The 14,150-nt window shown below is 48.5% G+C and overlaps 2 protein-coding genes across 5 annotated transcripts; one reads left to right on the forward strand and one right to left on the reverse strand.

Annotated features, from left to right (window-relative positions):
• Window positions 1-9,952, forward strand: RACGAP1 (Rac GTPase activating protein 1). Of its 4 annotated transcripts, none has more exons than XM_057413954.1 (17): window positions 1-49; window positions 1,241-1,335; window positions 2,117-2,319; window positions 2,619-2,755; window positions 2,991-3,060; window positions 3,277-3,330; window positions 4,062-4,139; window positions 4,274-4,391; window positions 4,538-4,668; window positions 5,306-5,470; window positions 5,811-5,906; window positions 6,141-6,339; window positions 6,691-6,796; window positions 7,003-7,135; window positions 7,831-7,966; window positions 8,601-8,709; window positions 9,012-9,952. In XM_057413954.1, exons 2-17 carry the CDS (start codon window positions 1,245-1,247, stop codon window positions 9,085-9,087), a joined length of 1,902 nt encoding a protein of 633 aa, XP_057269937.1. In that variant the 5' UTR covers window positions 1-49; window positions 1,241-1,244; the 3' UTR covers window positions 9,088-9,952. The 4 variants fall into 4 exon arrangements, with proteins under 4 accessions (XP_057269937.1, XP_057269940.1, XP_057269938.1 ...); XM_057413957.1 differs by having other exon boundaries at window positions 31-49; window positions 1,245-1,335; XM_057413955.1 differs by lacking the exon at window positions 1-49 and adding an exon at window positions 573-1,005.
• A 248-nt stretch (window positions 9,953-10,200) lies between these two features.
• Window positions 10,201-12,927, reverse strand: LOC130601704 (interferon-induced protein with tetratricopeptide repeats 2-like). Its single transcript, XM_057413962.1, has 2 exons — window positions 12,819-12,927; window positions 10,201-11,957 (listed from the first exon to the last, which is right to left on the reverse strand). The coding sequence occupies exons 1-2, from the start codon at window positions 12,821-12,823 to the stop codon at window positions 10,649-10,651; spliced, it is 1,314 nt and encodes a 437-aa protein (XP_057269945.1). The 5' UTR covers window positions 12,824-12,927; the 3' UTR covers window positions 10,201-10,648.
• Between the last annotated feature and the right edge of the window lie 1,223 nt (window positions 12,928-14,150).

Here is a 14,150-nt window from a genome sequence, read left to right on the forward strand (position 1 = left end):
GTTGGCTACGGCCGTTGGAGCTGGAGCTTGCGGCGGGCCGGCGGCCCAGGTGAGTGTGGGAGAGCGGCTGAGGGCACCGGGACCGGGACCGGGACCGGGACCGGGACCGGTTCCCCCCCATCTCCTAGGCCTCGGGTTCCCCTCACCCAGGCCTCGGGTCCCCACCGGTGGAGCGGAGCCGCCGTAGTGGGCCGGCGCCTTGGGCGGGCCGGGCCCGGCGGCGGTTGCCTCATTTTCCGTCACTGCCTCCGGTCGCCGTTGCTGTTTTTTTTTTACCGTGTTCCTTCCCCGGGCCCTGCCGTCGAGCTGGGCTCTGATGCCCGTGGTGGTGGTGGTGGTGGTGGTGGTGGTGGTGCTAATTCAGGCACGAAAGTAGAAGGGGACTGAAGCCGGCTGCAAGGAGCAGAGCAGGGCCCTTCAGCAGAGAGCTTCTCCCCCCAGTGTAGATCAGGTAACCGGGAAACCCCCGAGATACCTTCGTGTCTGTGGAGTCTGGGACTGCGGAGCGGGTACTGAGGGCTTTCCACGGCTTTCCTTTAGCTGGAGTGCTCTCCCTCCCGGTACCTGTGTTTCTATGTGCTGCTGGTGGTAATGTATTGGTCCAGGCTGCCCTGTGTGCCCCAGCAAGTTATTGCACGGGCAAAGTAATTTCTGTGTTGCTGAGTTGGAGACTTTCCTCTTCATTGCTTCTGTTTATGCCATTGTTGCTAATGGTTGAGGGAAATGTGCTGACTGTCTGAATGTGAGCAGCTATTTGTGGCAGGAGCTGTAATTTCAAAGGCTGCTAAATTTAAAACTGTATTAAAATCCCAAGAATGCGGCTCCTATTTTTATCTTACTCTGAAAACTTGCACATTTTTAGTGGCCTATATAGTACAAAGTTATTTGCAGGCAGGGCATGAGCTGCGTTCTGCAGCTTTCCAGAAGGAGAGTGATTTGGGATCCCTCAGCTTGCCTTGGCTTCTGGGCCTCTGTAGTGTTCTGGAGAGTATTTGAAGCAATAAGGTGAAGTGAGCTACTGCCTCTGTGGCTCTGCTGTCCATAAACTGGAGGGGTGAGAGTCTTCGTTCCCTACAGAGACTTTAGCTGCGTCTCCATCAAATAACTTGGCTTCTAAAACACGCCTGAAAAACGAACTAATTCTAAAGCTGATTCTCTTTTCTTTGGGCTGGTGCCATGTTGGCTGCTTGGAGGTGGGAAGAAAGGGCTGGGCTGTTGGTTAACCTCTGGTTTCTTGCAGGAAGATGGAGATTGAGACTGTGGTGCTGAATTTACGGAATCTGTGCGAGCAGTTTGAGCGCCAGGCTGAAGTTTTAAGTGAGGGAACTGAATACAGTAAGTTCTGCTTCTGAAAGGGGGTTGTGCAAACAGACATCACTTGCTGCTGTTGAAGAATCAGTTGATGGATGATGTTAGGGGGAATAAAACTGCTACAGGCACCGGGATTTGAGGGGACTTTCATTGTTAAGTAATACGAAGTCGCATGCTGAGCTTGCGGCAGGGCCACGTTGTAGGATCATAGACTGGTTTGGGTGGGAAGGGACCTTAAGATCACTCAGTTCCAACCCCTGCATGGGCAGGAGCACCTTCCACTAGAGCAGCTTGCTCCAAGCCCCATCCAACCTGGCCTTGAACACTGCAGGGATGGAGCAGCCACAGCTTCCATGGGCACCCTCACAGGGAAGAACTTCCTTATCTCCAAGCTGAACTTCCCCTGTTTCAATTTAAACCCATCACCCCTTATCCTATTGCTTCAGCGCCTGATGCAGGTCCCTCTTCAGCATCCTTGTAGCCCCCTTCAGGCACTGGAAGCTGCTCCGAGGTCTCCATGCAGCTCCTCTTCTCCAGGCTGAATAGCCCCAGCTTTCTTAGCTTAACATTCAAGTAAGCTGGCTTCATCCACACAGGGTCTCATGTCCTAGCTTTTCTGGGTGATGCTAACATGAAGGACTTTAGTTTGAAAAACTGCAGGATCTGATGACCATCTCTGGTGGAGGTGGGTTTGCCAAAAGGCTGGCTGCTCTGCTCTTCAGTTGAGAGCAGGTTGTATCACTAGGTGTCTGCTGTCAGTGAAGAGGGCTGCTGCATCTCCTGCTTGCCTGTGTTTTCTCTCCAGAGTTCCTTCAGTTAGCAAAGAACTTTGAAGAGTATAGGAGAAAATGGCAGGAAACAGAGCATGAGCTTGTCAGGTACAAAGACCTCCTCATGAAAACTGAAGCTGAACGTAGTGCTTTGGACGTGAAGCTGAAACATGCTCGCAACCAAGTGGATGTGGAGATCAGACGGAGGCAAAAAGCTGAAACGGACTGTGAAAAGCTGGTGAGTAATTCCTTTATTACCAGTTACTTTTCTAGAGGGCTGGAGGCAAGGTGGTGATCTATGAAAAACAAGGACTGGCACTCAGGATTACTGGTTTTATTCCTCCCTGGGAGAAATCTTGCCCTCTGTTTTGGTCTGGAAAAACGTGACCTGCTGCTGTTACCTGTTGGAGCCAGGGCTTTGCAGCCAGTAGCAGTCTGAGGGCCTATATGTGGCATCTCAAACACTTCAGATGGTTTCCTGCAGTAATTAAACACACTTCATCCTGTGGCAGCTTCTGATATGCTCTACCTTTACAGGAGCGGCAAATGCAACTGATTCGAGAGCTGCTCATGTGTGATGCCTCTGGGAGTATTCAGCTCAATGAAGAGCAGAAGTCTGCCCTCGCCTTTCTTAACAAGCAACAGGCTTCTACTGGGGGCTCAGGCAACAAGAGGTAGGCAGAAGAGCATTTTGTCTGAGCAAGTATCAAATGCTAAATATCCAGGCAGCCGTGTACCTCTGTGACACATGCTGCACCCTATCAGTAGGGTTTTACTTCTATTCCAGTTTGAAATACAGCTCCTCTGAGTCAGTAGCATTGTTCTGGAACCAGGGCTGACTGAAAGCCAAACTGATAACAAGTTCCTACTAATTTTCTTTTTTTTTTTAATTATTATTATTATTTTTAGGCTGTCTACAATAGATGAATCTGGCTCATTTCTGTCGGATATCAGCTTTGACAAGACTGATGAGTCACTGGTAATGTAACTTCAAGTTCCACTGTAAAACCTTGGGGGGGGGGGGGGGGGTTGGGTTAAACACTGGAGACCCCTTGTGTTTAAATTACTGTGGTGTTTAACTGGTAGAGCTGGTTTGCATTGCTCTGATGTGCTATTGGCTAAAACTTAATGAAGTCCTGGCCAGAGGCTGTAGGGTATTTACACTGAGCTAACCAGTGCTGTGTATTTCCCACAGGACTGGGATTCCTCTGTGGTGAAAGCTGTCAGACTGAAAAGGAGAGAGAAGCGGGTATGTTCAATTCTTTCCCTTCAGATAGATTCCATTGTTAGCCTTAGCTGACACAATGGCACCATCTGTCATCTCACAGCCACCTATAATGATGTCTGAGCTACTAATCACAGTCAAACTTCAGATGGATGTGCTGCTACTTTAATTTGGATCTGTGCTGTGGATTTAGGTTGAAAGTTAATTGTGATGTTTGTCTACTGAAGACAACTGGAGCTCTGCATATCTGTTCTGTTATGGCCTAGGGTCCGTAAGAAAGCACGGGAAGACTATTAACAGCTTCCAGATTAGGGGAAAATCATGTAGAAAGTTAGCTTTCTATTTTGTAAAGGAGCTTGTGCTTGTTCTGGTCTGCTATTAGTATGCAGTAGGCACAGGTGGGAAAAGGCAGCCTGAAATCATCAGTAGCAGGGTTGGGAACAGTCTAGGACTTCTTAGTTGCCCTTTTTTTGTGTGTATGGTTTGGTTTTCTTCTCCTTTTTCTCTTTTCTGAATTGGATTACGAAGCTGGGTAGGAGAATTGCTAGAAAGAGCAATGTATTGAGGCCTTCTCATACTCCTTCTCATACTTCATGGCAACCTTGAAGTTGCTATGAAGAACAGGTACTGTGAAAGAAAACACTTCTGTGGCATGTGCAGATGGTTGTTTAGTCTTTCTAGTTATACTTGGCTAATATAACACTCTGTTAAGAACAGAACTGCTTCATAGTCAAAAGCATACTGTATCTTTTCAGCGGTCTTCCAGGCAGTTCATTGAAGGCCCACCATGTCCTCAGAAGAAAACCAGATCAATTGGCTCCACGGTGGACCAGGTATGCTGGTCCCTGTTGGGTTTGGGTGCACTTCCACCAATTATAAGCTGCAATACCTGTTTCTAGGGTCAACAAACTAGAACATCCCATGTCCTGTCAGTATTGCATCGCTAACAGCTTATTTTTCATTACAGGGAAATGAATCCATAGTGGCAAAGACAACTCTCATGGTCCCCAATGATGGTGGCCCAATTGAAGCTATTTCTACTATCCAGACTGTGCCTTATAATCTGAAAACTCGGAGGAAGAGTGGTAGGTGTCATGTCTCCGTTTGTCCAAAGTCCTGAAGCAACCACTTAGTAGGCCTTATAGAACCTAGGTAGCTGCTTCTGGCTTATGATGCACACTTGCTTTTAAAGCAAAGAGGGATAGGGTGCCAACATTCTTTTGCCTTTCAGGTCCTCTGCAGCCTTGGAGCAGCGAGTCAAGCATAGGCAGTAAGCAGCTGGAATCCAAACCGGAGACCGATGGCTCTGGCACCCCACAGAACAATGGGGGAGTGAGGCTGCACGACTTTGTTTCAAAGACGGTAGGTCTACAGGCAGGAAGAACTTGGAAAAGCATCTCCTTCCACTTTGAAATGGGTGTGATATCAGGTTCTTGGTAAGAGGCTACTCAAGTCAATATTAACTGTACCAGTTACCTGCATTAGATTAGGGAATATGTTATCCTACATGGTTATGCAGTCGAAGTCGGATTCATAGAATCGTGGAATGGTTTGTGTTGGAAGGGAGCTTAAAGCTCATCCAGTTCCAACCCTCTGCCATGGGCAGGGAAACCTTCCACTAGGGCAGGTTGCTCCAAGCCCTATCCAACCTGCTGGCTCTGAACACTGCCAGGGATGGGGCAGCCACAGCTTCCATGGGCACCCTGTGCCAGTGCCTCAGCACCCTCACAGGGAAGAACTTCTTCCTTATCTCCAAGCTGAACTTCCCCTGTTTCAGTTTGAGCCCATCACTGCTTGTCCTATTGCTCCGTTCCCTGACAGAGTCCCTTTTCAGCATCCTTGTAGCCCTGTTCAGATGCTGGAAGCTGCTCTGGGGTCTCCACACAGCTTCTCCAGGCTGAACAGCCCGAACTTCCTTAGCCTGTCTTCACATGGGAAAGTCCTGCTGAGTGACTACATTGCACTAATCTCTTCCCATCTGTACATTCTGAACCATTAGGTTATCAAGCCAGAATCGTGTGTTCCATGTGGAAAGCGAGTGAAATTTGGAAAAATCTCTCTGAAGTGCAGAGACTGCCGTGTGGTTGCTCACCCAGAGTGTCGGGACCGCTGTCCTCTTCCCTGCATCCCCACCTTGACAGGCACTCCTGTTAGAATTGGAGAGGTGAGTCTGCTGGGTGAGCTGCCAACCCAAACTGGCTTGTATTTGGTTAGAGGAATGGGCTCAGGCTCTAACAAATCTGCCTTCTACAGAAGAGCTCCTGTTGCTTAAAGGTGCATGATCTACGTTAGCAAGATCGTTTGTGTTGGAAGCAGGGTACTACTTCCAACTGATAGGGATGCTGTGTTAGGAGGGTGTGGGGTTGGGAATATGGCAGCTCTGGGTAGGCAATCCTGCAGCCTTGTGCTGATGGATGTGCTTTAGATCTCGCTATGAATCCCTGAGAAATTATTTTCTATGTCTGAAGACTGAGTATTCCTTCATTTTTCCTTTTGCCTTTCAGGGGACCTTGATGGACTTTGTCCCTTCTACTCCTCCAATGATCCCTTCCATCATAGTGCACTGTGTGAATGAGATCGAGCAGCGAGGGCTGCATGAGGTAAAAAGAAAATGAGGTGTGAAACAGTGCTGATGAAATGGGTTGTGGTGTTAGGGAGGCAAATGAACCCAAGCATCCCTTACTCATTGTGTGCATAGTGCTGGTCAGTGGGTGACTGTGGGTGAGCAACAGTGGCTGTACAGAGTGCCCAGGTGTGGAGAGCAAGTGGGAGCAGGATGTCAGTTTTGTATGTGCTCTTGATTCTCTGCCTCTAAGCAATGCTTTCTGTTACAGACGGGCCTTTACCGGGTGTCTGGCTGTGACAAGACAGTGAGGGAACTGAAAGAGAAGTTTCTTAGAGCAAAAAATGTTCCTTTGCTCAGCAAAGTGGATGACATCCATGCTATCTGTGGCCTTCTCAAGGACTTTCTGCGCAGCCTGAAAGAGCCCCTTCTCACATTCCGGTTAAACAAGACTTTTATGGAAGCTGCAGGTGAGGAAGCTGCTAAATGACATCTCCAAATCTTTCCCTAGGCTTGATGGTCACAGGTTTAGCTGTCATGTCCACTGGGAAGACCCCAGGGCTCTGTGGAGCCCTCATGCTTGCAGCTGTGTTGATGATGTGCCATGTGCTTGAAGGATATCTCTTCTGCTGTACTCCTCTGGAAGAGGAAGGAAACAAGTTCTGCTACTTGGGCAGGATACCAGATTACTGCAGTGGCCGTAAATGTAAAGTTTCTGGCTTCCTTGTTTCTCAGGATAGCTACTGCTGTGAGGGGAGTATTGCAGCTGTGCCTCTGGGACCACCTTCTGAGGTTTAAACATATTGTTTTTTTTCTCCTAGAAATCTCAGATGAGGACAACAGCATTGCTGCTATGTACCAAGCAGTTGGTGAGCTTCCTCAGGCCAATAGGGACACCCTGGCTTTCCTCATGATCCACCTGCAGAGGTATGTCCAGATGGACTGGTAGTTCTGAAAGAGGGATGTTGCCACTGGTGCCCTCTTGAAATTGGCTTTTGTTATTGCTTGTGAGCATAAAGTCTTCATCCTGGGGAAAAAAAACGCTTATTCAGAAGCTGCAGTGGGTATGGGATGGGGGAGTTGTATTACAAATGAAGGGGAGAAGCTACATCCTCTTTTTATTTTTAATATAGGGTGGCTCAGAGCCCAGAGACTAAAATGGACGTTGCCAACTTGGCCAAAGTCTTTGGCCCCACAATAGTTGCCCATGCTGTACCTGATCCTGACCCGATGATGCTCCTGCAGGACACGAAGCGACAGCCTAAGGTGAGTGAGCAGAAAGACCTGCTTGGGGTGAATGTATCCCCTTTAACAGGTTCAAGTGAATTGCTGGAGGGAGCTGAGGTGATGCTGGTCCTAGTGTCAGTGTGTCAAAGCTGTGTGCTGGTCTGTAACATCATCCCCCTGTACTTGGCACTGGTAAGGCTGCACCAGTTCTGGGTCTCTTGCTACAAGAGAAACGTGGAGGTGCTTGATGGGGTCCAGAGAAGGCCAGTGGAGCTGGGGAAAGGCCTGGAGCACAAGTGTGATGAGGAATAGCTGAGGAACTGGGGGTGTGGGGGTATTTAGTCTGGAGAAGAGAAAGCTGTGGTGGACCTTATCGTGCTCTACAACTGCCTGACAGGAGGATGTAGTGAGGTGGGGATCAGTCTCTGCTCCCAAGGAACAGGGGGTGGGACAAGAGGAAGAGGCCTCAAGCTGCACCAGGGCAGGTTTAGATGGAGCTGAGGAGTAATTCCATCCCCAAAGGGTGCTCAGGCATTGGACCAGGCTGCCCAGGGCAGGGCTGCAGTCACCGTCCCTGCAAGTGTTCCCAAACCGTGTAGCCGAGGCCCTCAGTGCATGAGTTCGTGATGGACTTGGCAGTGCTGGGGTAATGGTTGGACTTGATGATCTTAATGGGCTTTTCCAACCTGGCTGATTCTGTGATTCCATGATTCTATTCACTGGTCTCTCTGTAGGTAGTGGAGCGACTTCTGTTGCTGCCGATGGACTACTGGAGCCAGCTGATGATGGTGGAGCAAGAAAACATTGACCCAGCACATGTAATTGAGAATGCCAATGCCTACTCCACACCACAGACACCAGATGTTAAAGGTAACCCCCGAGTTCTGCTTTACTCCTTACTGGCTGTGCAACTGCTGTTGTAAAAATAATGCCCCTCAGTCAGAGCTGCTTGAGACTCTGGAGCGTTCCTGCATGCTTCATGGAGGAAGAGGGAAGAACATGTCAGGAAAACACTAGCATTGTCTAGTATTTTTGGCAGATGCTAGGGAATGTTCAGCCTGGAGAAGAGAAGGCTGCATGGAGACCTCAGAGCAGCCTTCCAGTATCTGAAGGGGGCCTATAGGGATGCTGGGGAGGGACCCTTCATTAGGGACTGCAGTGACAGGACAAGGGGTAACGGGTTCAAACTGAAACAGGGGAAGTTTAGAGTGGATCTAAGGAGGAAATTCTTTGCTGTGAGGGTGCTGAGGCACTGGAATGGGTTGCCCAGGGAGGTTGTGAATGCTCCATCCCTGGCAGTGTTCAAGACCAGGTTGGACGAGGCCTTGGGTGATATGGTTTAGTGTGAGGTGTCCCTGCCCATGGCAGGGGGGTTGGAACTGGATGATCTTAAGGCTCTTTCCAGCCCTAACTGTTCTATGATTCTATGTCTGATGCTCCTTGCATGGCAATGAGCACTTCAGCTGCCCCTATGTTGCTCACTTCACTCCCTCTCTTTTGGCAGTGAGCATACTTGGGCCCCTCACTTCTCCAGAGCACCAGCTCTCCAAGACTCCATCATCCAGCTCCCTGTCCCAGAGGGTCCGCTCTACCTTCAGCAAAACCACCCCCAGGTAAGTGCCAGTGGGATGTTATGGAGCTGTTGGGTTCAGTGCAGGTGAAGTACTAAAATGAGACTTTTGGAACCTGTTCTGGGAGCAGCCTGGATTTACTAAGCCAACTCTCCCTTCATGAGTGCTGTAGTAACAGTGCAAGCTGCACAATGGTTTAATTAGTGGCCTCTTATGGTAGGGAGAGCAATGCTTTGTGTGGGAGATGGGTACAAGTTGGGTGAAAGTCCCCTGGGGAAGGGAAAGTGTTAGACCTCTGTATCCTAAATGCAAACCTGATATTTTTCTTACTTCTCTTGATCTAGATTCGGGAGCAAAGGCAAGTCAACAGCCCAACTTGGGCATCAGTATAACTTTTTTGCTTCTCCTGTGCTGAAGTGAAGTGGACCTGGGAAGTAGCCATTGTCCTAGCATTTGCACACCAGTATGCACCAGTACAAGAAACACCAGTCCTCTCTGTGGCCATTGGCAGCTTATGTAATAAGATCTCTTTCCGTTTAGCTTCCAGCTTAACTGAGACTTTTAATGGGATTTTATTGTGCAATGTATTTTTATTATCTAATGCTGTGCTGAATTTTAGTATTGGTGAAGAAAGTAATATCAGGATTTGTTCTAAGTTTTAATAAAAAAAAAATGCTAGAGGAACTTGCTGACACTTTTCAATAGCATCCAGTCTCGTAGCCGTATGGAGTGGAACAGTCATATAAGGATTGTGAGCTTGTTGGGTTTTGCTGTTTGGTTTTTAAAGCTCAATTTTGGTTTTTAAAGCTTCTCTTCACACAGCAGTGACGCTGATTTGTTGCAATCCAGTGTTTCCAGCAGCACCCAAGTCTAATTCGTGACTTGGGCTGTGGTCATGCAGCCTTTAATCCTGAGGATGGCACTGTTGCCTTTGAGCAAAGGATGCTCTCTTTAACTGCCAGAGGGGCTGTGACTTTAGTGAAGGAATGTTTCCTGGTACTGCATTTACAAGGTAAAAACTGTCTGTAGGTGCAAACCCCAAAGATTCCAGGGTAGTCTAAATGAATGACTAGTGCTGCTCATACTGGTGCGGGGATTGAGGGTGGGTTAAGAGCATCCTTGCTTTTGGGAGTCCCTGCTTTCCTGAACTGGGATATGTGGCCTGGCTCAGTGCTGTGTGAAAAGATTTATGGAACACATACAGAAGCTTATAAAGAGACTGTTTTTATTGAGCTCTGGAAAACCGTCATGACTTGTGCAGCTAAGTAAATAATGATCTGTGTGACCTGTGGTTCTGTGCTGTGGCTGATGCTTGTTACTTGTGCTATAGTTTTACCAGTGCAAGAAAGCAAAGCTCCTGTTTTTATGTTCAGGCAGAGGCAAGCACACACACGTTTCAAAGGATTCATGCCAATATAATCACAACTCTATGCTCCCTAAACAGCAGCTAGCCCTTGCTATGTTTGTATTTAAAGCAATAGGACAGGCCAGGGACTATGTCTCTGCCCTGTATGCAGGTTCTTCACCCCACCAAGCCCCCCCCCCATCAGTTAATGACCTTATGGATGAAGCCACCTTCTTATTTGCTGCAAATGAGAGTTCTGGTAATGGAAGGCACTTCTCACTCTCCCCTAAGTGGCACCTAGGTCTGATCTACAGCAACTCCAAGGGGATGATGCAGGTCTCCCTGCAAAGGACTGTGCTCAGCTCCCATGAGCCAAATTCTTCACCTTTGTTTCCATTCCCTCCTCTCAGAGAAGTGGGACTGGGGGCTTGGTGTGTAAATTTGGGGCAGTTGGTTATCTATGGGTGGGCCTGTATGTATGGACAAGGAATGGGATGGGCTGCGATGCCAATGGAACCCTTGTATCTACATGAGGTGATGGGCCTGCTGTTGGAGAGAGAGAGAGATGCTAGGCCTGGATGCTTTCTAGCTTTGCAGATAGGATTCCCTGCTTTGCCCAGGCTGGGGCTCCTGCCCTCACTCTAGCTCGACTGCAGAGAATTCGGCAGGCAAGTGGCGGTCAGTGTCTTCCATGGCACGGTGAATAGCAGCAGCAGCCTCACCGTGGTAGTGCTGAGCCAGCTGGGTCAGCTTCTGGGCACACTTCCTCCTCATTGCTGTTGCCATGGGAATCCGGTACCCATCCATAAACTTGGCTTTTGCTTCATCAAGAGACTTCTTCTTGTAGAAGAAGAAGTTTCCCCAGTAGAGATTAAGGGCTTGAAGGCTTTTGAGGCTCAGGGTGTCCTTTCTCTCCTGCAGCTCCCTGTAGATCTTCTCTTCCTGTGCTGGGTCTCTTGCGCCATAGAACTCTGCTAATTGCAGCTTTACAAACACGAGGTCTGGATGTTCCTGAAGAATTTGGTTGAGGTCTTTGATGGCTGCTTCCAGTATGTTATTCTTGTCTTTGTTATTTGCATTGAGCCACTGTTTCTTATAGCACTTGGCCAGGGCCTGATAGAGAAGGTGATAACCTGGATTCTGCTCCAGGGCTTGCTGTAATATCTTAATTGCTTTCTGTATAGCATTCCTTTTCAGCCAAAAGGAAGATGAAGCCTTGAGGACATCAGGATCAGAGCTTTTCTCTACGTTTTCTTCTATCAAGCTAATTGATCTTTCTGTATCTGCTTGTTCAAGTAGCATGGCTAAACACATTTTGGCTCTGTAGTTATTTGGGTGCTCCAGAACAGTTTTTTCCAGTTGGATTCTAGCTTCCTCTGCAATATCAGGATACCAGAAGTAATTCCAGCAGGAGTAAAGAGCCATTCCAAGCCCAGCATGGAAATTCCTGTTCTCCGGTTCAAGCATCAATGCCACTTCAAAGCACTCTCTTGCCCGTTCCCCATTCCGGGCTCTGATAGCCAGGAGGGACCAGCCTTTCTGGGCCTGGATGTGTGGGATCAGCTGTGCATCTAAAGGAGTTGTGCAGAGCTGCTCAACTTGTTGCAGATAGCTTTCAGCCTCCTGGTAAGAGGCCTGAAGGTAGTGAATCCAAGCATAATTCCCATATATAACCAATGAACCAGCAGCAGATGCCTGCTGCTCATCTTGCCTCTCATACTCTTCAGCATCTTTAAGGCTTTGCAGAGCTTCTCTGCTCTGACCTTCCAGCTGGTACAGGTATGCCTGCAGCCCCAAGAGTGCTGCCTGGTTTTGGTGGGGTGTGTACTTGATTTCAACAGCCAGCTTCTGCAGGACATGGCTAATATCAATGTGGCCTGCTATACTCAAATGCCAGGTGAAATGGCATTGAAGGGCATCCAACTTTTCCTTCAGCTCTTCCTTGCTGCAGAAAGGAAAAGGTGAGTTAGGAATAGGCAGCATGTGGTGTCCTGTGGTACCCACACAGAGCCCGAAGGAGCTCCTAGCTGTGCTTGAAGCAAAAAGGAGGGAGAGGTCGAGGATGGGGCTCTCCCCACTCAAGCTACTCAAAATCCTATGAATCTTTGTTCCAATCAACCCATTTTCAGGGAGCCATCAGGGAGGCTTCCTGGCTTCTTGGCCTCCAGTGCCTGAAGCCAGGGCTGCTGCTCTTACCCAATGCCTCCAGGATGGACTTCAAGAAACAGGAAGAGTAGAGCCAGCCAAAACCACACAATGAAAACTTCTGTTCCCCATGAGAAAGAAAGAAATAGGGGCTGTGCCTTCATGGGAGTGATGCATCAAGAGATGGCTCAGCAGGGAAAGTCCAACACAGAGCCATGCAGATGTTGGACTTAGAGCATCTCTTATCTGAGGAAAGGCTGAAAGAGCTGGGCCTCTTTTGCCTAGAGAAGAGAAGGCTCAGAGGCATCTTAGAAACACACATAAAAACCTGAAGGCAGAGGCAAGCTTTTTATCAGTGGTGCCCAGGGTTTGGGACAAAAAGCAGTGGGCAGCTGGGGGGGAAGCTTTATCATGAACCTCTTTGTCTTTTAGTTGTGAGAATGGTAGAGTACCAGAACAGCTTGCCCAGGGGGGTGATGGAGTCTCCATCCTTGAAGATATTCAAAAGCTGTTTGGATGTGGTCGTGGGCAACCTGCTCTTAGGTGACCCTGCTTGAGCAGAGACTTGGTCAGGTGTAACTTCCAGGACCTTTTGCAGAGTGAAGTCAACCCAAAACCATTCTCTCTGGAGCAGCTACAAGAATGGAAGCTGTGCACTTACCTCATGCTCGCTGTGGCTGGAGCAGCACCCTTAGGGAGTGATGGCTTGGGCTGGATCTCTTCCACACTGCAGCAGATGCACAGGGTAGCAGTGAGTGTGTAACTTACCAACTGACCCTTAAATAGCGTTTCTTTCTGGGTGGGGTCTGATGAAACCGTTGGACTTGGAAGAAACAAAACTGAAAGAAAAGACTTAAACCAGAAAATGATGTATCCTGATGTCCCTGCCTAGAAGCTACTACCTTCCCTTCCCAAAATGGGACTGGGATCTGGATAAAGGAGAATGAAGACCCATTCAGAGCAGAACTTACCCCTGGAGCCCTTCTTCCCCTTGCAACTGGCTTTGTTAGCATTAAAGCTTTTAAGAAGTACCAGGGTTAAGGTGATAGAAGCTTCTGGGCAACTGAGTGTAACTATGGCATTGCCATCATTGTTGAAAGGCTCTGCCTGGCTCTCAGACCTTGGCACTGGGCTTGTTGGGCTGGTTCTGTCTGGATCTGTCCCAGCCTGCCTGGCACTTTGCAGTGGTTTGCTTAGCTGTAACTCCCTAGCAACAACGTCCTCCTTACCCACTCGAGTTTGGGGTATTGAACTGGCATGGGTTTGTATAACTGAGGTACAAGGGCTGGGCCTGCCATAGAGCCCATGTACTTGCTTGAGCAGGTTGTGCTGAGGGTGGGTCACTGGTGGGGTGTTAGCAACTCGGTGGTGATCCATGCTGGTCGTTGATGAACACGGTTGGGTAAGTGACAGGAGCCAGTCTTAGAGGTAACATAACCCAGGTAAAACACCGGAGCCACAGAGGACACACAGTGTATCTTCTGTAACATGGCATTGCAGCTTTATGAAGAAAGATTCAAGTACAGAGACCAGTAGAAAATCCATTAAAAACCAATCAAGTAGCCCCAAGTAGGTAGTAAATGAAGAAACCATCAAGCCTATAATCATATTCTTCCTAGCAAAGAAGAAATGAAACCCATCAACATCACTTTTTCCCCCTCAGGATGTGGATGAGTCACTGCAGCAAAGGAAGGAGGGTGAATTTGTCATTAAAGGATTGGGATAGGTACTTTTGTCTGATGTGTTTGTTGGGTTTTATTAATGACAGCCTTTAATAGCAATGGAATAATTTGGATATTAGCTGTTAGCACTGCGGGAAGAGGTTGAGCAGTAAAGGATTATAGAATCACATACTACTTAAGGGTGGAAAGGACCTTAACATAATCTAGTTCCACCCCCCTCCCATGGGTAGGGATGTCTTGCACTAGACCATGTTGCCCAAGGCTCTGTCCAGCCTGGCCTTGAACACTGCAAGGGATGGGGCAGCCACAGC

This window comes from Pezoporus wallicus, unplaced genomic scaffold (genome assembly GCF_028554395.1).
Source record: "Pezoporus wallicus isolate ANWC-B61680 ecotype Strahan unplaced genomic scaffold, APGP_CSIRO_Pwel_v1 contig_1, whole genome shotgun sequence".
NCBI lineage: Eukaryota > Metazoa > Chordata > Aves > Psittaciformes > Psittacidae > Pezoporus > Pezoporus wallicus.